Here is a 26,412-nt window from a genome sequence, read left to right on the forward strand (position 1 = left end):
ATTAAAATGACTGACTTGTTCCCCATTTGTATATTCTTTTGTAATTACATCTGGTGTAAATGATTAAGTTACTTTTAGGCTTAATATAGCAGCAGAATTCCTAAGAAGCAGGAAAGCGAGACCTACCCCCACCCCTATCGATGGCGTATACATTTCCGTGCTCTATGTCGATCCTATTATTTCAAATATTAGTTTTATATTGTTTTATTATATAAAAAGGGAATTATGCCAATAATGCATTATGCCATGTCCTAAAGTGGAAAATATATCGGGATCATGTAGCTTATTTTTGTCAACTTTTTTTGTCCTTACTCGCCGAGTGCAAGCACTTTGATGGGCTCACATTGTTTCCGTGATAATTTAAAGATATTTCCAAAACAATTAAAAAGAAAAAACTCGTATACTACCATAGTTTATTAATTGTTATCATTAATACTTTGATAAATTTTGATGTTATTTGAAACTGGACTATTTCATTTAGGGGATTTGTTCAATATCGCCCAAATAAAAGGGCGGTTATTTTTCTTTTTTACGCAGGTCAGTAGTAAAAACTGCTCATAATAATCATGTCAGTCGGTGTATTACTCATATCCAACACTTTGAATGCTTCCCTTAAGGTAATCATAAAGACGAATACATGCTATAAAAACAAACGGGCTATTCGGATGATGTAGTACTAGGCATCAATGGGTAGATACCATTTCCAGGCCAGAGGAATGGAAGGTGAATGAAATACAGTTATGCATACCGTTACGCCTCAAGCCGTGCAGCCATCTGGGTTTTCCTATCTACCCCCTCCCTTCCCCCCCCCCCCCACACCCCCGGTTGATATTAACCCAGATAGAGGATGAAATGAGTGGGATTGGGTTCCCCGTGCGCTCGATCATGTATTGCGACTTTGAGTTGGTGAAAATAATGGGGGCACATCCCTTCCCCTCGTGAATTTCCTTCAATCCCCCATCCAATTGTGGTCTCTCTCTCCCTCTCCATATCATGCCTTTCGCTATCCCATCCCTATCCTTTCAATATTCCTTTTACTGCGCTAGCGCCCTTTTCAATCTTTCACCCTCATTCTCCGTCCTCTATTATCTTATTCATGAAAAGGGCTCTCTCTCTCGAACGTTAAATTTTCTCTTGTCTTATCCTGTCCCCCTTTCATGGTCCTAAGAAGTGGGGCTGCTGCGTATATTCTCCATAGGCAGCACCCCCTGGAATTCTGGTAGGGTGTTAAAAATTGAGAAATGTAATTACCAATATTTTGTAGTGCACCCTTTTTTCTGTCTGTCAAGTTTCTCGTGACCAAAATGACTTTCATTTGATAGTGAACCCCCCCTTTTTTTTTCTCAGTTCCGAAAAAAACCTTCATTTTATAGCGATGTCCTTTTTTTTTGCTTTTCAAATTTACATCAAGCACCCCCAGTAAAAAAAAATCATTCCCAGGGCCCTGCCCCCCCCCCTTTCCTTTAATTCTATCTATCTCATGTTCTCCATATTTTTTTCTTCTCTCTCTGCAGTGCTCTTTCACTACTTCCTCCTCCTATCGATCTCTCTCATGCGCGCTCTCTCACTACTTTTACCTTATGCCCTAACCATGGGGGATGGCGCTTTGTATTATACCTAATACCCCCTCCCCCCAGATGAATAGAACTTTCTGCGGATCGACAACAGTTGCCCTGACCCCCCCCCCCCCCTCTAATCATACTTGGGGGAAGAGGCATAACTTCACAGGATTTTGATAAAGTTACCATAGCAACAGCGCTTCTCATCCAATCAACATCAAGAAAAGTTGTCGGATCTGACAAAACTATCGACAATAAAATGTTGATGAAACATTGGACTGATCAAATGCGAGGTTTTCCGGTATCTTCATATTCTCATTGGAACAGGTTTATGTTTCGCTTAGTAAAATTACAGAATGACAATAGACAAAGAAAACCAACTATCTTCAATATTAAAAACAGGGATTTTATTCTAATAAAACAGAACACACGGAAGCAAACAGGGATATGTAATAATGAAATAGCATGTGGTAAGTTTGCAGTTTTATTTATTTAAATGACCTTTCATCTTGCCACTTCTTACATACAGATATCAAAACCATGTAGGGTAAAAAAAAAAGCAGTACAAATGGCTAATGATATACACGGGTTTGCAAAGGAAGGCTACTAAGGGGCCATGAAAAGGAAACAGTATTAGAAATTTCATTAAAAATAAATGAAAACGTGATATATTGTGTACGATTACGATTAAAAAAGTTTTAGAAAAATATTTTGTATAAAAAATGCACCCTGCGTACGTTGTGACAAACTCCAATGTCCTAGAATCGTTTTGTTCATCACCTATTTGCTTTGATTAATTTTGATTGATGGGATGCTGGCAAGAAATTGGAAGACTCAGAATGAATAAGGCACAAGAGAAATTGAGATAAAATGATTATGTAGATATGAATATATTTGACTGATTCTGGACCAAGATATGAAATCATCTTTAAATGGTCTTGGGAAAAAAATATCAGCAGTGACAGATTTTTTTTTAACAGGTCACGTGCATACGTTGGTTTTAATAATGCATGACGCATTTTCATTTATTTGATGCAAGATAAAAAGAGCAATGTGTAGAATATTGCATTGGTCAAGGGCCGTGCCGGGAATGGAACCCAGGACTTTCGTGGTGTAGCCGAGCGCCTTAGACCACTCGGCCACGGCACCATGAGAGCCAAGATACAATATTATCTCCAGATTCAATCATTTTTAGAGTGAAAAAAAATCCCAAGTTCATCTGAAAAGCGTAACTTTTCTTTAACATTTAATAGAGCAATGAGTGACCATATCCTCGAAATGTCAGATGAACTGTTTGAATAACAGGAATTAGCAAGACAATGGTGGACTCGAAAGCTAATAAATAAGAAATGTGTCTCATCTAACGTTTTGCAAATGTGGTCACTCGAGTGTTAATTCATTTGTGAGTTTACATCTCGGAGAGTAGTTGCAACTGCTTTTTCATTGAAAGCACACACACATTTTACAAGGCAGCAATTACAGACATAAGTCAATTGTGGAAACTTAACTACGTAGCACCAAGTTGAATATTCTCCAGTTGTTGAAAATATCAGCCTTTTTTTCTCGCATCAGCTCACAAAAAGTTACCTACAACATCTTAAATTCGCTAGATAGGGATACATTTATCATAAGTAAACACCCGAATGGGTTGGCGTGTGTTAGTGTAGTCCTACTCAACTGTTCAAAATAATACTAATGTCAATGTCATGCAGGAAACGTAGGATATCATATAAATATTTTTCATTGAAGCTGGTACTTTTGACACTTTTTCATTTTGGTATGACGAATTTAATGCTCACACGCGGTAAAAATAATGCTGATGTCATCTGAACAGAAGGTATAAATATCAGTACAGTATTTGGGGAAAGTGTTAAAGTAATTATGTCTAGAAATTTTATCAGCATCACCATTATTATACAGAGCCCCCCCCCCCACCTGAAGAATAATGGTATCCTCTAAAACGGACCGCCGAGTTTTCATAAAACGATCAAGTCAAACGACAAGGAAATTCAAGACTGCTGAGACAATTTTCTTTCTTCTTTTTTTTCATTTCTTATTTTCCGAAAATGGTGTCATCTGGTACTTCCTATTAAGGATGACAGAAAAGAGATAGGGGTATAATTGACATCCTTGTGGCACTCCCTGGAGGATGTGAGCTGAAGTTGTTCAAAGCTGTTTGATTCTTCTACCGGTCACTAGTAGGGTATTTGCTCTGCATATTACAAACAAAACAGAAGAGAGAAAACATTTGTTACATTCTGGTAAATTAAATTTATGTTCCATTTAAGATATCATATACATGTTTTTTTTATAAGAAATCTAGAATAAAAAATAACATATGAACTAGTGCGCAACAACCAAGGTATCATGATAATTTAATGTGAGCGTCTAAAAAAGTTTTTCCCTTAACATTCAAATGATCATAGTAATAATACTACTACTACTAATAATAAAATCATAATAATAATTATAATATGCGACATTTATAAACCGCTTAATACAATGTTTCTAAGGTTGCGTACTAATATCCTGGCTTAACCCTAAAGGACTGGGGGCCATGGTGGCCACGCCCCCCCCCCCCGAGGCTTCGCGCGATATTTCCAAAACGCACAATGATAGCTCCGCAAAATTCTATGACTCTTTTCTTTGAAGTCTCGCGCAAATTTGGAGACCAAATTCGCGACATACGGGTAAAGCATCGCGACGCAACGTGACTTTTTACGAGACAATATCATGTCGAAAATGGCTCATTTTTATACTTCGTGTACAAAGTCTATGGGAGATGAAATTCATAAAAGGGTGATTATTTTTAGTTCTCATAGTATCCCTAAATTAGACCACAAAAGAGCCAATCTGGAATAAAATTATTGGAAATGGTTTTTTGACTGATTTGAGTAGGTATGGGTGTCAACATTTACCCAAAAAAAGTTAGGAGGAATACGGGTTGGGGAAAGTGCTTTTTTTCAAGGTCAAAGGTCAATGACCTTTTTGTATATACTGTATAATGGTATCTCTGAGATGGAAAGGCACAGGTTGGTGATAATGGTGTCAAAATGCACAAATTCTTACCAGAATATCAAATAGAATAAAATTAATTACCTAGAATGCACATTTACCTATAAAATTCAAGGTCAAAGCCTTTCAAAAGGTCAATTACCTTTAGCATTATATACCATACCGTATAATGGTATCTCTGAGATGATAAGGTACGTGATGGTGATCATGGTGTCAAAATGTACAGATTCTTACAAGAAGATCAAATAAAATAAACTTAAGTACCTAGAATGCACATTCACCAATAAAATTCAAGGTCAAAGCTTTTCAAAGGTCAATGACCTATTTACATTATATACCATACTGTATAATGGTATATCTGAGCTGAAAAAGCACAGGTTGGTGATCATGGTGTCAAAATGCACAGATTCTTACCAGAAGATCAAATATAATAAAATTAAGTACCTAGAATTCACATTCACGCGTAAAATCTAAGGCCAAAAGTCAATGACCTTTTATACTACATGTATATATACCACATTATATAATTGTATCTCTAAGATAAAACGGCGCAGGTTGGTGTTCTTGGTGTCAAAACACACATATTCTTACAGGAAGATAAAATAAAATTAAGCATCGAGAATGCACATTCACCCATAAAATTCAAGGACAAAGGTCAATGTCCTTTTTAACATTAGATAATAATAATGGTATATCTCTGAGATAAAACACCGCAGGTTGGTGATCTTGGTGCCAAAATGCAAAGACTTGTACAAGACAATTAAACAACACTAAAATAAGTATAAAGAATAAACTCTCACCCTTGAAATCCTACATCAGAGGAAATATATAATCTATATGACATAAAAATAACCCCAAAAAAATGTTTGTGTTCATATTTTATTTCTGAACAACGTAAATAACCATGGCTAATTTGTAATGAAAACATGGAGGTTTCATAATTTCGGTCTGAAATAATGAAGGCCATGGAGAATGTATTTAGGGGTCAGATGTCAATGAGCCCTTTCCTAAATATCAGTGGAAATTAAAAAAATGTTGATAACCAAATAACACTTTTTCATATACTGCGATGCATTGCCAAAAGCACTGAAAAAATAAATAAAATCAAGTATATAATTTGAAATGATTTTTATTTTAAGTAGCAGCATTTAATGCATCATTATATCTAAATCAAGGTTGTCATGTCTTTTCTCTCCAGCGATAGGCCACTCACCTCAATTCTATAATAAATACTATAAACTATTAGCTTAATCTTTTGAAAATGGATAGGATAGGTCTAACTCTCATGTCACAGCTAGCATCATCTGAGAGCATTTCCAAACAGCAGAGGGATGATGATGATGATGATGAAATGAAGGCCATCATTAGAGCTGCAGCTTCTGTCATACATGTAGTAAATTACATATGTATCAACTTCAACAAAGGTGAATTCCCGTATTATTATTCATTACCTTTCATCAGTTCATTGCGAACTGCCAGAATCTCTTGTGATGCTAATGTTGCAGGAGAAAACTTCATATCTGCTCTCTGCCGTACGTCACCCATGATGCTATTTCTACTAGATATTAGTTTGTACAAGGATCATGTTTTTGGTCCAGAACAACTGATTGCTATCATGCACAAATTAGGCATATAACAATGCAATTCAAAAGGAGATAATAGCTTACAAGTACACATCCATCGACCTAACAAAAGTCCTACAGCACCACTTCCAGTTCTTGAGAATCAAGCTGTGCAACATATCAGTCATAATATAGATCCTGGTCTGATATCCCTTGACAGAACGTAAGGCTTTCATTGAATGGGCCAGATAAAAGTCTTGAAAATGTCAGAAGGTTTTCAAGAGTTCAATTACTCTTTGCTGAAGTTGAGACACTTAACTTCATCTATGACAAATTAGCTGCAGCTCTAATGATTGCCTTATTTTAATTCTTCGTCATTGTCCCTGGCTATATGAAAATGTTATCGGATGATGCTTGCCCTAAGAGTTAGGCCTATCCTTTCCATTTACAGATTAAGTTATAGTTTTATAGTATTGATTGTAGCATTTGAGGTTAGTGACCTATTGCTACAGATAAATTAGTACCTTGATTTAGATTTATAAAATGCATATCTAAATGCTACTACTTTAGGTAACTTCACCATTGTCACCATTTCAAATTATATCACACATGATTTTTTTTTTACACTTTTGTCAATCCATTACAGTATATTATAAGAAAAAGTGCTATTTGATCCAATTTTACCTCGGACTTGTATTTTGACATCATAATTGGTCAAGGATTCAACTATTAAATTTGTGTTCTTTTTCCACGCGGGTCAGTCTTTTTTCCATCAGAATCACTATACCTACATGCCACAATCACGTTATATCGACCTATTTACTTAAATTCCCTGACGTTATTGACATAGTTGATTGACCTTTAACTCCTAAATATATTTTCCATGGCCATTTTTTATCCTTATTTCAGAATGAAATTATTTAATAGACTTCCAATGTTTTCATTACAAATAGTTATCTTTCTTTCTATTATTTACAAATAAAATGTGAATATAATGGATTAATTTCTTTTTTGGGGGGAATCATGCATGGATATATAAATATCTATCAACTTTTGACCTTTGACTTTGGATATTGGATTATTCTGTATGATTATTTTGAGTCTTTTTTATCTTCTTGCAAAAATTGCTTTTTGACATCAAAATCACCAACATGCAGCGTTTTTATCTCAGAGATACCTTTATATGATATATAGCCTATGTAAAAAGGTTATTGACCTTTGACCTTGAACTTTATGGATTAATATGCATTCTAGGTGATTAACTTTATCTTATTTGACCTTCCTGTAAGAATCTGGGCATTTTGATACAACGATCACCAACCTGTGCCGTTTCATCTCAGAGATACTATTATACAGTACGATACATAATGTAAAAAAAGGTCATTGACCTTTGAAAGGCTTTGACCTTGAATTTTATTGTTTAATGTGCATTCTGGGTACTTAATTCTATTTAATTTGATCTTCCTGTAAGAACCTCTGCATTTTGACACCAAGATCACCAACCTGCACCTTTTCATCTCAGAGATACCATTATACCGTATTTGGTATACAATGTAAAAAAAAGGTCATTGAGCTTTGAAAGGCTTTGACCTTGAATTTCATTGGTGAATGAGCATTGTAGGTACTTGATTTGATTATATTTGATCTTTCTGTAAGAACCTCTGCATTTTGACACCAAGATCACCAACCTGCACCTTTTCATCTCAGAGATACCATTATACCGTATATGGTATATAATGTAAAAAAGGTCATTGAACTTTGAAAGGCTTTGACCTTGAATTTCATGGGTGAATGAGCATTGTAGGTACTTGATTTTATTTTATTTGATCTTCTTGTCAGAATCTGTGCATTTTGACACCATGATCACCAACCTGTAATATTTTATCTGGGAGATACCATGATACAGTATATTTAAAAAGGTCATTGACCTTTGACCTTGAAAAAAAGCACTTTCCCCAACCCGTATTCCTCCTAACTTTTTTTTGGTAAATGTTGACACCCATACCTACTCAAATCAGTCAAAAAACCATTTCCAATAATTTTATTCCAGTTGGTTACTAATTACGGGATACTATCATTGGTCTGCTTAATTAATTTAGGGTTTAATTTAGTTGTTAAATGGTCTGTAATAATTCCATTGAAAAAGAAAAAAAAATTAAAACACTGCAGAAGATGAAAAAACAAAGAAAAATACATAAGAAATTCTAAAAATAAAGAAATACATAAGGAAAAAAATTAGTTTTCGCAATGTTTCTTTGTGGAAATCTTTAAATTAGATTACAAAGATGGCATCTAGAAAAAAGGAAAATTTGAAGTGATATTGGGAGCTCATTTTTGAAAATAATGTTTTTACGAATAAAGTTGGCATATTTTATTCATAATAAATAAAACAAATATTATTTTCAGATTTTTTTATACTGACTTGTAGATTATGTGGCAAAGAACGTGTGTGCCAAATTTCGGCGAGATCGCGCAAACGGCCGCCGAGATCAGAAGGGGGGCCATGATGCCCCCCCCCCCGTCCTCAATAAATCTTAAATAGCCGAGTCCTTTTAGTGTTAACCACCAATTCTTGAAATATAACTACATCCAGGTGCAGACTGGCAAATGAAGTAGATGTTTCGACGGCTTGCTCGCAGTCCCTGAAATTGCAAACGCGGTGGCAATTTAAAGGTCAAGTCCACCTCATGAAAATGTTGATTTGAATCAATAGAGAAAAATCAGACATGCATAATGCTGAAAATTTCATCAAAATCGGATGTAAAATAAGAAAGTTATGACATTTTAAAGTTTCGCTTATTTTTCACAAAATAGTTATATTCACAATTTAGTCACATGCAGACGAGAGAATCGATGATGTCCCTCACTCACTATTTCTTTTGTTTTTTATTGTTCGAATTATACATTATTTCAATTTTTGAAGAATTGACAATTAGGACCAACTTGACTGAACCATAAAATGTTAAGCAATGGTAATTCAACAAGTTCAGGGAGGAATAATACTTTGTTTCACAGGACAATGAGGAGAAAATTAGAATATTTCACATTTCATATAATAAAATACAAAAGAAATAGTGAGTGAGTGATGTCATCAGTTCCCGGAGGTGCATATAACTGTTTTGTGATATTAAGCGAAAATTTAAAATGTCATAACTTTCTTATTTTACATCCGATTTTGATGAAATTTTCAGTGTTATGCTTGTTGGAATTTTTTCTTTTTATTCTAATCAAATTTTTGTTGGGGTGGAGTTGTCCTTTAAGATTTATTGAGGACGGGGGGGGGGCATCATGTCCCCCCTTCTGATCTCGGCGGCCGTTTGCGCGATCGCGCCGAAATTCGGCACACACGTTCTTTGCCACATAATCTACAGGTCAGTATAAATAAATCTGAAAATCATATTTTTTTTAAATTTATTATGAATAAAATATGCCAATGAAATTTTCAGTGTTGTGCTTGTTGGAATTTTCTCCTTTTATTCAAATCAAAATTTTGTTGGGGTGGACTTGTCCTTTAAGAACAAGCTTTCAAACTCACAGTGAATGGAATAGAGGGGATTTGTTTTTGCACCCCCTTAAAATGGCAACCGAGGTACGTATCCTGCGTCCCCTGAATATGGTAACCGTGGCTCGCGTCCCTACCCGACCTTTCATTCTTATGTAAATTGCCTTGATTGCGCCCTGAATTTTTCAACTTGGACACGTGCCCCCCCCCCCTTCGCCCCTCACTAGATACGCCATTGCTTACCTGGTTGAAGCTCGAGGCAGGCTCCGAACTCAAGGGCGCTGATGAGGCCGTCCTGGTCTCCATCACAAGACTGAAGGAATGGTTTGGTGCAAGGTTCGAAGAGGACAATTGGAGCACGAAGAGCTTCCAACTCAGTAAAGGTAAGGTAACTGTGGTTAAAGATGAATGAAAGTCGTTGCAGTAAACACTGGTTTCATGAGAAAGTCGGTAAAATCAAGTTTGCCATTAGATCATAATCGTAGATCTAGATCTGATACATATGCATAAACCTAACACTGTGAAATCATGAAATCTAAGCTGAAAAAAAAAACAGTCACCCTGAAAAGCACCAACATAGATTAATAACATGTGGGACAGTGTACTATTACACCATACAAATAGCTGGAATGCCATGCTTATTTTGCTAATATTTCAGCAATTAATACAATTTCTTGAAGAATCATCTTGTTTTATTCATATACACAAACACTTGAGTGTTAATTTGATTAGATTCTGTATGAAATCATTTCAAAAGTGTTACCACAACCGGCATTTATCTTGAAGAAGAGCATAGAAATATTTGCTGATCAGATTTTATTTTCTTTCATTGAAAGATTTTCTTCAAAATCAAACATGAAAACAATCCGTTAATTTTAAACCAATGTGACAAAGCAGGCATATAGTCTACGAGTGAACTTTTATGTAATGATAAACAATCTTGTGAGGCTTTTTTAACAAAGCATTCAATTTCACAATGACGTGTTAATAAATTTAAAACAAGAACTAATAGATAACCATCTTCCCCTACAACCTGTCGATGATGTAAAATATTTACATGACGAAAAAACAGAATATTAAGCGTCTGAGCAGCCCAAAAAACATGAATTCATAAAAAATATTTCAAAGTTCTGGATGAATTGGTGAGCTACATGATTGTACTCAATGGTAGATACCTACTGAATTGCAAGAATATCACAGGCTTGACACTCGTATATCGATGCCTCAAATCAATTGATAGACCTTCATTTCTCAGATGAATAATCCGCTTTTTATATAGCGCTTAATACATCGAAACGACGTGTCTAAGCGCTTTACAGATATATTATTACCCCGGTCATCAGATTCAATCAGTCATTCCCGCACACAATGTGTGCACATCCTCCACTCCCTGGGGAGTATTCCAGTCAGTCGCCGATGAGGCGCACACAGTACTGGACAAGCTACAATGACTTTCATATCCTACCGGGTACCCATTTAGCACCTGGGTCGAGAGTGGCAAAGTGTGGATTAACGCCTTGCCAAAGGACGCCAGACCGCGGTGGGATTTGAACACACGACCCTCTGTTTACAAGGCGAGAGTCAGAACCACTACACCACGGCTCCTCCATGAATCAAACTTACATCATTATAACGAGTTGTTTTAAAAAAATAGAATAAGTAAATTATCTATATTTATTGCTTACAGGTCAGCAGGTTTCGTGTCAAGGCGGCCAAATTTCCAGAAGATGGCACGGGTTTGTTCGCCCCACCCCTCCTCAAGGAAAACTATCTCTTTCTGGGTGAGTCCTCCGCTTTCCTCAGGTCGGTTCCTGATCAGCTCTAGGGACTCGTTGAACCATTTGGCCATGCGGCTAGGGTATTCCTTCAGATCTGCAAAGGAACACTCTCCCATTTCTGTAAGTTTTGACGATAAATTTGAAAGAAAATACACAACACTTTAATTATCATCTTCAACTTAGCGGTAGCAAAAAATAAAAAGTCATTTTTCTTTTACGTTTGGAGCATTCCAGTGAACTTGATAACCTGGGATCCGTTGCAGAAAGAGTTGCGTTTAAACGCAAGTCAAAATATCAATCGCAAGTCCGAAATGCGCGCTGTTGATTGGTTGAAAATCAAGTTGCGCATGATTTTTGGAGTTGCGATTGATTGCAACTCTTTCTGCAACAGGCCCCAGGTGGCCATTGGCTCCGTGGGTTCTTCTTGAACTGCATGAAAGTGGTTTCAAGACCAGGGGCCTGTCTAAAGAGTTGCGATAGATCCGATCGATCACAACAGTGGAAAGCCAGCAAAGTCAACATATAAAATGCATGTTTGTTCCAAAAAAAATCTAGATATGAATGTATATCCATAAATTCATTGATTTCTTGACAATTCGGTGTGTTCTCCTTTGTTTACAAGGGACATTTTGCAAATTTCCTGTAGAAAAAATTCATGACACTGATGGATTTCCATAGAGTTGTGATTGATTGGATCAATCGTAACTCATTGTAAGACGGGGCCCTGGTTTTCAAACAAAGTTTTCAGTGAATAGAGATGGACAACAAGCAAACCATTATTTAAGGGCATAACTTTGGTTCATGTTGTCTTTAATATTGTTCATATGGATGGAAAAAAAAACACCTAGCAAGACAAACAATCTTGCAGACACTTTCAAGATATTGGTGGCTAAAAATGATATTTTACAAAATCTCCTGAGATTAATGTAATGGGATTAAATTGAGATGGTCTTTCCGGTCACATTGAATTTCGCTTATTTGTTGACCCTATTTCAACTGGGCTATTTCAGACCAGGATATACTGGGGGTCAATTTGACCCCCTCCCCTCAGATCTTGGCCGCTGTATAGTAATTTTTAACATTTCTTAATTAATTTTGCAAATAAGCGTATGAAATATATCCTAAATTTGTTTTTTGTTTGTATGTTTTTGCCTACAACTCACTTTACATAGTTAGTATAATGCTAATTTTTAGTGAGAGTATCAATTTTTTTCATTTCTAACAAATATCTTTTTAAAAATTGCCAAAATATAGTTAATTTCTTATACCTGCACATTCTCCGTAGTAGTCAACATGGATATCCACGAGTTCGGAGTTGGTGTCCTCGCACTTCCTGCGGTGGAACTCACACAGGTTGGTGTAGGTGACATTGTTGGTGGAGCACACCTTTGTCCTGTGGATTGCTTCCTTGGATTTCTCATCTTGAGGACAGCTCTCAGGACACACACAAAATGGTTCTCGGAAGTTGTCTACGGCACACTGCCTGCCGATGTTGCACTCAAAGTTCGCACATGGGTCTAAAGGAAAAAGAATGGAGAGAATCATGATAAAAAGGTGGCTTCTTAAAGGTACGTCAGTTATTAAAAGCTTAAACAGTTTTCTAAATCTTTCACCCACAGTGCGCTGCATTCAACCCACGTGAGGTAAATAATAACCCAGTAGGAAGCAATTCCTCAAATGCTCGAGCGCCCAAATTTTTCTTATTTCACATCCGATTTGGATGAAATTTTTAATGCTAATCTTGTTCGATTGATTTTTTTTTCTTTTCATTAAAATCAACTTTTTGTTGGGGTGGACTTGTCCTTTAAACGTTCCTGGATATTAAACAGAAGCCTATCTTACCATCGACCTCATTCTCATAACCTGTCTCCTGCTCTCCTTCGTGTCCTATCACGTTGTAGATCAGCTCCTGCTTTGTGTAGGTGAGTTCATCAAGAGCTATCTTGGCGTTGGCAAGTTCTTGATCAGCAAGCCTCTCGTGCTGCAAGAATAAAGGGTAAAGGTAAAAAAAAACAATTGGTTAAAACTACACACGAGTCTCGTTATAAAAAACCCTGAACATTGATTGTGAGCGTTGTGTATATTATGGATTAAAACCAAATGCACTCGGATGATTTTTGAAGGTTTGCATGGTGCAGTTTATAACGTGGAGAAGGTTTATGGTTCATTATGTGTAATATGAAGAAGGGAAGGACGTACAGGCAGAAAGATTGAAATGGAAAGACGAGAGAGGATGAAAAGATGAAATTAGAAGTATACTTTTCTTGAAAGTGAGTGAAGTCCTGAAAAGGACTGTAAACCAGATGAGATGAGCTGAATATGGCTTGAGTAACGATGGTTTGAGTAGTAGCAGGATGAAGTGAAGAGAGGTTAATCGACGTTTCAGGCAGGTCTTCAGGAGACCCAGGAAGAAAAAAATCGATGTGCAGTCACTTTCAAAATATATACATAAATGTAACTGAAGAATAAACAACATAGTTAGTAAACTTCTTACCAGGGGACTCTGATTGTATGGAAAATATGGAAAGAAAAAATTGGGTAGATGTTTCCGGACTTCCGGTCATTTAAGGAACTAATGTTTTCACTATTTGAAGCACAAATAATGATTATCAGGTGCCATTTGTTCAGCACTTCATTCGAAAACATATCGCAGGCACTGGCAACAATCGGACCTTACAGCTAAGAATTTTAAACCAGACTAATGTTAACCAATGTCTTCAAGAGCACGGGGTGAAAAGTTGCTCCTTTGGGATTTTATGCGTTCTCATTCTGTTAGGTAAAGTACAAGGAAACAGGTTTTGTGAAACCTAGAAATTAACTGTTAAAGGAAAATAAAACATTTGGAACAAGATAGCTTGTGTGAAAACAGACAAATCAAAGAAACAGATAAACGAAAGTTTGAGAAAAATTGAATGGATAATAAGAAAGTTATGAGCATTTGAAGTTTAGATCATTATTGTAATGTAGATCCTCCCATTGGCAATGCGACAAAATGTGTGATATCACATGTGAACAACTTTCCCATTGCCTTTATATATATTTCACTTAAAATGCCTCTTTTATCACATCTATCAGTAGATCATTAATTATTTCTATAGGAAGGCTTGTAATATAAATTTTCAAAGAAGATATTATGGATAAAGAGTTTGTATCACCATAAGAAAGAGCAAAAAGATACATTTTGGGGGTATTTTATAGTCCATCAAAGGGAAAGTTGTTCACATGTGACATCACACATATCTGTCGCATTGCCAATGGATCTCCATAGCATTAGTAATCGCAATATTCAAATGCTCATAACTTTCTGAATATTTGTCCGATTTTTCTCAAACTTTCTTTGATCTTATTCTTTGAATATTCTCTTTCCACACTTGTTCCTAGGGTTTCTTAAGGTGTACTATTATGTTTCAGATGACCTTTAGAATATCGTGGCCCCAATACCTCCTACTAACATAAATTAAAGTGATGAACCTATTATTCGGGTGGGGGTGAATTATTGTTTCATTTTCACTGGGTTCTTTTAATAACACCTGAATGAAATAAAATTTGAACTGAAAACATACATATACACAGTGGCGTAACTACGGGGGGCATGGGGGGGCACGTGCCCCCCCCCCCCCAATCGGCTGGCAAAAAAAAAAAACGGGAGAAAAGGGAGAAAAAGAGGGAGAAGAAAGAAACGTAGTGGGAAAGAAGAATTTATTGTACATTATAATGTTTTATTATATTATATGCTGTGTTATATTACATAAGAATTTTTTTTTTCATAACTTTATGAAACATAATGTGCTCAGGGCCTATTTGTTCATTATTCTTGGTACTAGCATTGTCTGTTTAACGAGATATACATGTACAATCATGTTGTACCAAAACGTCCTGTTTTCAAGTCAATATGCACCAAATATATATCATCGCACTTCGAGTTATTATTGTTTTATGTAGTGACATATGCTTCTTTTCATGACTACTTAAAGTGATAGCCCCATTTTAAGGTCTGTATATAAAAAAAATCCTTGTTCGTGTTCGTGCTTACGTTCGAATTAGTGGATTGATGAGATTTGTCTGCTCTTCATGAATTCCTGAAATCGGTCCTTAAAATGTCTCTTTTTCTAATGTAAATATCAAAAATTTTCAGCTCGCGCTTCGCGCTCGCATCATTTATTTAGTGAAATACGTATGGTCATAGTAGATTCCTTACAAACAAGCCTTAGAATACCCCTCTTCAGATCTGAATTTCCTATATTTTCAGCTCACACTTTGCGCTACTGAGATGCGTATGATAATCATGATTACTATGACTACAAAAAGCTCTTCATGTGTTTGAATGTGATTCTAACAAAATCAGCAATCGCTTGGCACTCGCATTGGATGACTATGGTGAGATATGTATACTCTTAATGGATTCAAAAAAAGAAATAGTCCTTAAAATGTCCCTGTTTGGGGTCAATAAATACAAAATTTTCAGCTCGCGCTTAGCGCTCGCATCATTTTGTACGTGAAGTACGTATGGTCTTCGTAAATTCCTACAAACAAGCCTTAGAATGCTTCTCTTCAGGTCTGAATTTCCTAAATTTTTAGCTCGCGCTTCGCGCTCGAAATATTTGATTAGTGAGATGCGTATTTTAATCATGATTACAATGACTACAAAAGGTGTTTCATGTTTTCTAACAAAATCAGCAAGCGCTTGGCACTCAAATTAGATGAGTATGGTGAGATATGTATTATCTTATTTGATTTTTAAAAATAGTCCTTAAACTGTCTCTGTTTGGGGTCAATAAATACAAAAATTTCAGCTCGCGCTTCGCGCTCGCATTGTTTGTTTAGCGAGACAGATAAGTATTTTTTTTTTATTCAATAGCTTATTTTAACCCTTTTTAGGTATGAATTTCAAAAATTTTCAGCTCGCGCTTCGCGCTCGCATCATTTGATCAGTGAGATACATTACATATCCGTTTAATGGCACAGTCCTTAAAATGTCTCTATATAAGGTCAATAGGCCTATACCTGGTAATTGAGCGCGCTTTGCGCGCTCACTGAGCGACTCAAAATTTTTGCTGGTGCCCCCCCCCCCCCCAATGCCGTGATCCACGGTACGCCACTGCATACATGTATAATATATTTCAGACCCAACCACCAAGCTCTTGGAAAGTTGTTCCTAAACCAGAACACTGCTTAAATTGGGAAACTGATGGTCATTAGGACTTCATCAGACTAATGACAACACAATAATTGTAATACCTTGCGTTGAGTTACTAGTACACTAATAAAACATAACTAATTATGAGAGAATGCAGGAAGGATGCTGATAAATGGAAATTAGCTGACAATGAAGAACTTGAAACAATATCAATGACCTTTACTGGTAGTACTTCTGTTTATTGTCTGGTATAACTTCCTGTGGTTTGTCTCGTCAAGTCAATAATTGACTTAGTTTATAGTCTCATAAGGAAACGGCATGCCCACTTTCACAAAGCGAGTAGCAGCCACAAAATAGCTCTGAGGTTTCTTACAGCCTATAATGTAGTAGGTTGTACAGCAACTGAGTTTGGAAACTCTTGTTGAAATGCTCCGCAGTCATGGCAATTAGTGGATAATAAAGCTAGGATTATGATCCGATGACCGGGGTAATAAAGAGACTACTACTACTACTACTACTTCTTCTTCTTCTTCTTCGTCTTCTACTTCTACTACTACTACTACTACTACTAATAATAATAATAATAATAATAATAATACCACTGCTATCTTACTATTCATATTACTATTATCATATCACGAATTTTATTTTAAACACTTCTTCAATAGAGATCCACCATGACGTCATGAGTTTTTTTTTTTAAGGAAACACAAGGAATAGGACCAAAGTAGTATGGATTCAGATGTGTAGGTTAATCTAGGGAACGATTCGGGGAAGAAAAATATATTTCTTCAAAAATAAGCAAGAAAGGGAACAGCAAAATCAGCACCGCAAAAGGAAGAAGGTTGCGATTTCGTCATCAGATCATAGGGGTGCATTTAACGGATTCCAGCGTTATGGGAACGTTGGGAGGGCGCAATCTTACCTTTGTCTCAGGTGGTTTTTTTTCTAAAGGACTTACATGCCGGTGCAATAAATGTTAATCAAAATTCAATAAAACAAATATCGAATTAAAAATTATAGTGCTTCCGTAAAGTAATCGATGCCATGGACGTGCGCAGGTTTTTTTTTTTCTTTTTTTTTTATGATGGAGGGGATTATTCATGAAATGCTCAGAATACATGTATGAAAGTGAACGAGCCGATAACAGTCAACAAGGGATGATTTCAAATTTTGTTCAAATTGGATCTGTGAAAATATATTATTGGTGATTTTTTTTTTGGGGGGGGGAATTTACCCAAAAAAAGGGAAGCAACTGCCCCTACTTAAACCCAGTCTGTTTCTTATGGCCATGCAGTATTTCGCCTTTTTCGGGGTTTCTTTATAACCAGGCTCAGGCAAATAAGCTTTGACTTGCATTAGATAAGACTATCCTATTTTGAAGGGCAAATGATAGGCTACATACTGAGCTGCAGTAGCGGCAGCATGATTATTTAAAGTGGGGGATGAAGGACAAACGTTTCATCTTTGTCCTATTCATTTGGTGCCACCTATCTACCTATCTAATCTATCCAGCGGATGAGGTCATTTTCTAACCATGTATCATAATCATATTGGCTCTTAAAATCGGATAACCCACGCTGTTACAGTCATAGAACGAACTTGACCTCTCGTATCCTTTGACCTTTGTGATACGGCCTGCCATCTGCTTAATAGAAGCATGGATCGGGTTGCACAGGATCAAACAGGTAATACATGTACCTGGAGCAAAAAGTAGCATCGCAATGATAAATGCACTAACAGTGTTTTCAATGATAGGTAGTATATATTGGTAACTAGTAAATCATGAAAGTGGTAAATTGCCAATTCGTCTACTGCCAACTCGTCAACTCACCACATGGTCAACTTTCATTTAGTCTAATGCCACTTCGTCCATCAACATTTCGTCTAACAACCCTTTGATCCAATAACCATTTGGTCCAATCATCACTTCGTCTAATCACCATTTCGTCTATGACCATTTCACCTAACCACTTGGTCTAATATCAATTTTCTTTTCATTCATTTCGCCCAATTAACACTTAATTCAATTAGACCAAATGGTATATGGACTAAATGGGTATTGGACCAGCAGGTTATTAGATGAAATGATAAGTGGACGAAATGGCAGTTAGACCGTGTGGATAGTGGACGAACTGATGGTAGACAAAATGATAGTAGACGAGTTGGTAATTGGACGAATTGGCATAAGACCAATTAGAAATAAACTATAGGAGGTACAGGGGAAGCAATGAGCTTCGAAGCTGCTAGCTTGCTTGCGCTACTCGTGCGGTATGTGTGTGTGTGTGTGGGGGGGGGGGGTTATAATGGTCGTCGATCATTTTAAAAGTCAAATTTCAGTTAATATCTGCATAACAGGTGGCATAGCAATGAGACAAATGCACTGTCTATTAGTGCTTAGACAACATGAGTAATAACCGATATGTAGTGCCGCCGCCTGTAAGTGTTTCTCGAAGATTATTTTGTGTATGTCGATCTTAATACATCCGCAGGAGTGGAGAATGTCCACTACTACAATATGTTTGAGTCCGACGGCTCTGTGCAGTGGCGTATAAATGAAACATCAGATTTGAATGTGTTCAATTTTTGGTACATGTGGTACATTTTAAAACTGCATTTACACTGTACCAACAATTTTTCGAGCGAACGAACCATGCGAGCGAGCCGAAAAGAACCTCATTTTCCTACATTTTCGATTCTTTCGTTTATTTGGAATGCAACAGTTATAGGACTTAATTCTAATTCCAGTTACATTGTGTAATTAGTACTTTTGGTGCAAAAAAAAAGAAGAAGATCCATTGTCCATCGATCTGATTGTTTCAATTACAAAAAAATTATAAAGTTCTGGTCTTACGTGTAAACATTGTCAGATTGTGAGAAAAAAAAAATCAAATTTCAATTCATGCAATTTCGCCTGCGATGTTTAATATCCACAATTCAAGCTACAGCGTAGGCCTATACCTATTAAAATTCCCGAAGAACACTGCACAGATGCATATATATGCAATTCTCTCTATCCCCCACATCCAGTTGTTGTGACCTCAAGCTGAGCTGAAATTGACATATGGTTGGAATTTGCACGACAGCAATGCATCGAACAAGCCTGCACCGATTTGCATAGAGTTGGTCATCAGGGTCACAAACAAAGTCAATCTGACCCAGAGTTATTGCTGACCAGTAATCCGGGCCAGTAATTACATATTTACATAAATCATAATCACATAATCATCATTATCTGGATTCATTTTTAATTCAAAAGTTAGTGATTTTATCAGTGCGAGGGATATATCATGATCATACACATCATTTCATAATATACAGAGGCCTATATTCCCCTGTCTATAGTTAGAAGTATATTCCATGAAAACTTTGGAATTTATTGAATTTACATTACATGAAATATGGGGAAGCCGCTTAAAATGACGTCACAAATTAAAACTTTAAAAATCCATAACTTTCTTATTCTTCTTCATTCTGCTTTTATTATAATCTATATAATAAAAACAAACTTGTCGTCAGGGTGAACTAACCTTTTAAATTTATACAAGCACATTCACAGGAATTTCACTTGACAGGTTTTTTTTCTTTTAATTTTCACGGTTTCACAGGAAAACTGCATCTACCAGACGAAGCGCTTCGCCAAAGCGTTTGGGTATGGTAATGCAAACTTGCAAAGGGTGGCTGATTTTTATCTTAATTCTAGAAAGCTCTCAGGCGATGAACAAATTTTCAAATTCTATATTCTCTTATTTTTGTTCACCATAACCATATAAATGTCACCATGAAAGACAAAACATAGGCTTCTTGCAGTGATCTTAGAGGAACCAGTTTCAGACCCTTCAACGGAATAGTACACGGACGGGTGTAAACCCTACATGTACCTTAAAGATGTAACAATCTAACACCTGAAGTGTGAATTTGACACCATGCTGGTGTTGATTCAATACTGGCAATACGTGGTGCTTATTTACACTCTAAAAATATTGTGTAAAGGTGATCCATGGGGGTAATTATTGTCCAACCAATTCTTTTGGGCGTTTTTATTTATCCAGTGTGATGAAAATTTTGCCTATTCTTAAGTAATTGTTCCTTACTTTTTTAAGTCTGGAGAATATGCTTCCCGCATTGGGCAAAATACTGCCCCAAATTGGTATTTGGTTGGACACTTAATTACCCTAATGGTGGTAAAAATCTTACCCTATAATTTTTTTAACAGTGTAGAAGACAACACCCTGTGGTGGTGTTACTGTCCTGCAAGTATGTATACTCTTTCTTTGCATACATCATGTGTAGATTTTTAAACGGGAAAAAAAATCATAAGTCTTGCCCTTCTTGAATTTTCTAAAAAGTCAACAGAAATCAAATGAGCTATTATATCCCCAACCCGAAACACTTTTTGATAGTTTGAGGTGACACCAAAGACCATAACGCTTGTTTTGTGGTGCACGTGACACCCGACTTTTCGCAACGGAGAGATAAACGTTTTGAAATGCTGTTGCTGCATATATCACAAACCAACACAATCACTTTCATGAAATGGAACATTCGAGTAAATGGTACAGAGCGTACCACGTTTGAACTCAATTTTGCAAATGTGGCAAATATCATTATACCAAGTCTAAGGACACGTCTCGTGGGAATGAATCGGTAATGTCAATGAATAAACAACCCAACCCTCCAAGTTTGAATTAGCAGAACTCTCAAAAGTCGCGTTCACACCCGGCGATTGCTCACACTAAACCAACAAAAAGGTAACAAAATTCAAAGGGAATGGATTTAAATTAAGAATGGAGTTTTGAATTATTTTGTTATTTTGCATCGACATCAATCAACACGAGCTGTATTGATGATGTCATAAGCTCACTTTTTCTTTCTCATAATGAAATTGCAAATGTTTTTTTCATTTAGCTTACGCAGGACGATAATAAATTCACTAGTCTCGGCAGTCAAGATAAAGAAGGGAGTCTTTGCTTCTACGACGCGCGACGCCTTCAAGAACTAAAAAGCATAATTGTCAAATGCCCTTCATGACAAGGCACAACCAATTTATCGAAAAAATGGTGAATCAAAACAGCAGTTTCGTCTTGGACTCTGGACAGACGACATATTTGCAATTATTCGTCAGCTCCGAACTGCTGTCCTGGTGGGTGTTTCATAAAGCTGTTCGTAAAGTTACGCACAAGTTTACGCACGACTGGAACATGTTCTTAGGTCATATATCAATTATACAGGGATATCATTTAGCACAAGAAAGGATCACCAGTCGTGCGTAACGTCATTCGTATCTTACAATCAGCTTTATGAAACACCCACCTGGTTCACCAATTATCGACAAAGACCGCCCAGCTGAACGTTGACATTTGATGAGCATTTTTCAATACATAAACTGTTTTCTTGAATCCGTTTTCGTTGTGGTTGCAAAAACTCCCTACAATATGTAGTATCTCGTCATGACACTAATTCGACATTCATGACGAGATAAAATATTTCACCGTCTCGTCAGGTCGATGCCACTTTACCAAGATCTGGATCTATACTGAAGATGACACTACCGTGTGAACCTCACTTCAATTTGACGCTGGGCAAGGTGGCAAATAAATCAGTAATAAAGACCGATCCTCCCTTCGGCAACTGGGTTAATGACAGTCTTCACCAAGCACCTTGAACCTTTGCTTCATCTAATATCACAGTCACACCCGCGAAAACGACTCCAGTCGGACAAAAGTTTTACATTTACTTCAATGAAATACCATTGGTCGGTTTGGAAGGAATGTCGTTGGTGGGAGTGTGTCGCAACATGGGTAGAACCATGGACCTATGATAGGTCCATGGTAGAACGTACCAATGGTCGTATGAAGTCGGGGGGGGGGGTGGCCCCCGAAATTTCAAGTGTATAGTTCTCTGATATTTACAAAGCGTGCACAAAATTATTCAACGTTAAGTTTACAGAAAAAACAACAGTGAAGACCTTCGTTACTAAATTGCTGATAGTTAGCTTTTTGTAAAAAAAAATCAACCTTCCTTTCATAGAATGCCCCCGTTCTGAAGTCTAAATGATACATATTACAGATCTTCCATGGCTATATATTATATGTCATCAATCATCAGACGATAAGAATGAGAGCCCCGATATATGATAGCAGGAAAGGAGAAGTGGGGCAGTGAATTTGCACTTTGTGTTTAATGATATTAATCGCTAGAGGGTATTTTAATTATATTGTTATCAAGATTATTGTATGATGGCCCTCATTTGTTCCGGAGAGGAAATGTTAGATTTTTTTTTAGTTATTACCGCAATAATATCGTGTATTATACTGTATTTGTACTGTATAATTTTGATTGAGAATAATGTCGATGATCGTGATGATGATGAGGAGGAGGACAATGATGACGATGCTGATGATCATAATTATGATAGGGCTATTGCTGCTGCTACTGCTGCTGATGATGAATGTGGTGGTGGCAAATGGTAATGATGATGATGCTGATGAAGATGAGTTGATGATGATGATCTAGATGATGAGGGGGGGGGAGGAGGATAATGATGGCGAAGATGATGGTGGGGCAAGGGCGGAAATCTCTCCCCCAAATGTAGGGGGACCAGGGACTAGAAAATTTGACAACCAAAAAAAGAAGAAAAAAAAGGTTATCACCCAAAAAGTAAGGTCATCTCGTCCAAAATACATGTTTTATTTCGATTTTGAATGATGTATTTCTTTCCATCATTAAAGACCAAAAATAATAGCGGGACATTTGATATTGTGTCCCCCTACTATTTTGGGTAGGGGATGCGTTCCCCCTGTCCCCCCCCCCCCCGGATTTCCGCCCATGGATGGTGGTGATGGTAGGAGTGATGATTGGCTTATCATTGGGTTGGAGCAGACGGTGTTGGTGGTGCTTGTGGTAATGAAGAGGAGCGTGCGCGACGGTGGTGGTGGTGGTGATGAGAAGAGGAAGATGATCGTATTATGATGATGATGTTGATACTGGTGGTGACAAATGGTAATGATAATAATGATGATGATGATGATGAAGATGAGTTGATGATAATTATCTTTAATTATGATGATGATGAGGGGAGGATGATAATGATGGCGAAGATGATGGTGGTGGTGGTGATGATAGGAGTGATGATCATGGCATTTGTGATGATGCTTATCATTGGGTTGGAGCAGACGGTGTTGGTGGGGCTTGTGGTAATGAAGAGGAGCGTGCGCGGTGGTGACGGTGGTGGTGGTGATGAGAAGAAGAGGAAGATGATCGTATTATGATGATGATGTTGATACTGGTGGTGTTGGAAGCGTCGGGGCACGGTGATGTTGGTGATGACTGTGATGATGATCGCGGCTATGGCGATGCGGATGTGAAGTAATTTTGATGACATATAATTTATGCTAAAGTAGGAATAATCAACTGAACTATTTTATGTTTACATTAAATTCCATTCATCCATAAAACGCATTATCCTCAAGATCAGAATTCATTCATTGTCTTGCCGGTAATATATTTTTTAGGTTATTTAGTAACTGACTTATATAATTATATTACGTATGTTCATTTATTTATTTATATACCTAAATCCTTTCATTCAATTATTTTACATTTAGATCGTTCATTAATCTAATTTTTATTTTCATGTTGCGAGGCACATTCAAAACCAAAATATGATCTATGAAGTTAGGCCTATACTCAAGCACAGGCCAACAATGGTTACATAATACTGCTAGATGCATGGTGAAACTTGCTTGCATCAGGCGTACATTAATATAATCAGTATTATGTAATACTGAATCTATAAAGGAAATTGATCTGGCAAATGTAATGAGGCTACTTTTTTAAAGCTGTTTCCTCGCCTTACATTTGACAGTCTCTATCAATACACACAGAAGAGACAGAGAATATATTGACTGGAGACACGTGCATTTTTGTTTATGTAATCAACTTTTTGATTTCATTATTGTGGGAATCGTCATTTACCACAGGAAACACAAGACAGGAACGAATTTGCATACATGTCATGTACTAACTTCACACCTGTACAAAACAAGTTCAATCAAGTTATCAAATACAAAAAACAAAGCCTCGACGCATGTACATAAAAGTGAAAAGCTTTATCCTTATGACCTTATTGTATGGAAGTGAGACATGATGTAGGCCTATATCGAGGTCTGTCATGTCTTACAAGTAACAACTTTTTGATACGATTGTACATTATGTGATCATTCTATGATACTTCCTTTATGCGACATTATCAGTTTACTGCTTATATACTTCTTTTGGGGTTAAAAAGACGAGCAAAAAAATAGAATATACGATGAATCTTCCATCACGTCATCTCAGTAAGACAAATATCTCAAATCAGTATGACGAATCTCATCTCATTCTCCATCATCATGTTTTCATCACCAAGTACTAAGTAACTCAAAAGAGAAAAAGCTATAATTGTATGACAGAAAACGAACTTATATGACAGTTCCACATCTAAAAACACACACACCAAGTTATATGAAATTTAACGATGATGAGGTATATTATATACGCACCTCGTTTGCACAGGCCAGTGTTGCAAGACACAGAACAATGAGAATCTTCATCATGGATGTCAAGAGGGCTCTAGCTCCGCAACTTTCTTGGACACTGAGATGACTTGCACAGATGACAGTAGTGATGACACCAAGCTTCTCTGATCATGAGACTTTCCCCGACAAAAGCTGGAGCGATGTGTTCCACTACAGGGCAAATTTACTCGTCAAATTTCTCCCTGTAACAGTTGTGACGTGGCAAACTCAGTCCTTGGCTAGCTCCAATGGAGGGTATCCCTGCACGGTAGACGCGCGACACAGGGCTGGGCTCAGCAATTTTTGTTGTCGGTCAGGCGCTGGGAAACTGGTTTCGGAAACTCAGTCAGTGCTCTGGCATGCTGACCCCTTGAACCGCGCTCAGCTGTGCGTACACTTGTGTGTGTATATATGCAATAACATGCACTAAATGCATGTGCCAGACGAAAGTAATTTGTCTTTCAATGGTTTTCCAAGCAGCTCCCAATAACAGGCCACTCTAATTATTGTCCAACGTCAAAGCTAAACAATATGGGGATTAAAAACCCACTAATGCGAAACGAATGGGGTCTATAATAAGTGTTAATCCCCACACAAAGAGTTTTAAAGACTTTACAAACATAGGAAAAAACAAACTATTTTCTGTATTGAGAGGGGGATATAGGCCTCGATAATCACAGAGAATGGATCGACCCCTTTTCAGTATTGCAAATTATTTCCCGGACATTGCTCTATAATAGTCTAATCAAATAGGACAAAATTAAAGCTGGAAACGAATGAAGACCTTTTTGCACTTGGAAGGATTAATGTTTATCAATTACTTATTTTCGATTCAAAAAGTTAAGATCAACTTAATTGGTCCTAATCACCATGCATGCTAATCACTATATCCGGTGATTTTGAGCCAGTTATGGACGTTCATTTGTCGTGCATGGGGTCCATGATTATTTTTGGTTGGAATGGATTAAAAATACTGCATCTGTTGAGTTTCAAAAATATCAGACAATGTTTCTCAGCGCATTAAAAAGGGAACGACTTTGATTGGTAGGGCAGAAATGAGAAAAGGTAATTTTAAAAAGGTGAAGAAAGTTTACACATAGCATTGTTATTTTTGTCAACAACATATTTTTGGCGGGTACCATTAGCCATTCTAAATTTCAGGTTGATCAAATGCTTTCAATTATGTCAAACATCCATAAATGTGTTGAATTTGAATACTTCAAAAAACTGTAAATGTCGGGGGTCATCCGCGCGATATAGGCTTGTCAAAGAACTGCTACATGGTACTAGAATATACAGTT

The 26,412-nt window shown here is 36.9% G+C and overlaps 1 protein-coding gene across 1 annotated transcript; it reads right to left on the reverse strand.

Moving 5' to 3' along the window:
- Window positions 1–1,944: 1,944 nt before the first annotated feature.
- Window positions 1,945–13,403, reverse strand: LOC129281566 (SPARC-like; the record flags this gene model as incomplete). Its single annotated transcript, XM_054917492.2, has 5 exons — window positions 1,945–3,771; window positions 9,882–10,030; window positions 11,324–11,534; window positions 12,685–12,933; window positions 13,259–13,403. Coding segments are annotated over 5 exons (771 nt in total), but the record flags the coding sequence as incomplete, so codon positions are not given.
- Window positions 13,404–26,412: the final 13,009 nt, after the last annotated feature.

This window comes from Lytechinus pictus, chromosome 18, assembly GCF_037042905.1.
Source record: "Lytechinus pictus isolate F3 Inbred chromosome 18, Lp3.0, whole genome shotgun sequence".
NCBI classification, from domain to species: Eukaryota; Metazoa; Echinodermata; class Echinoidea; order Temnopleuroida; family Toxopneustidae; genus Lytechinus; species Lytechinus pictus.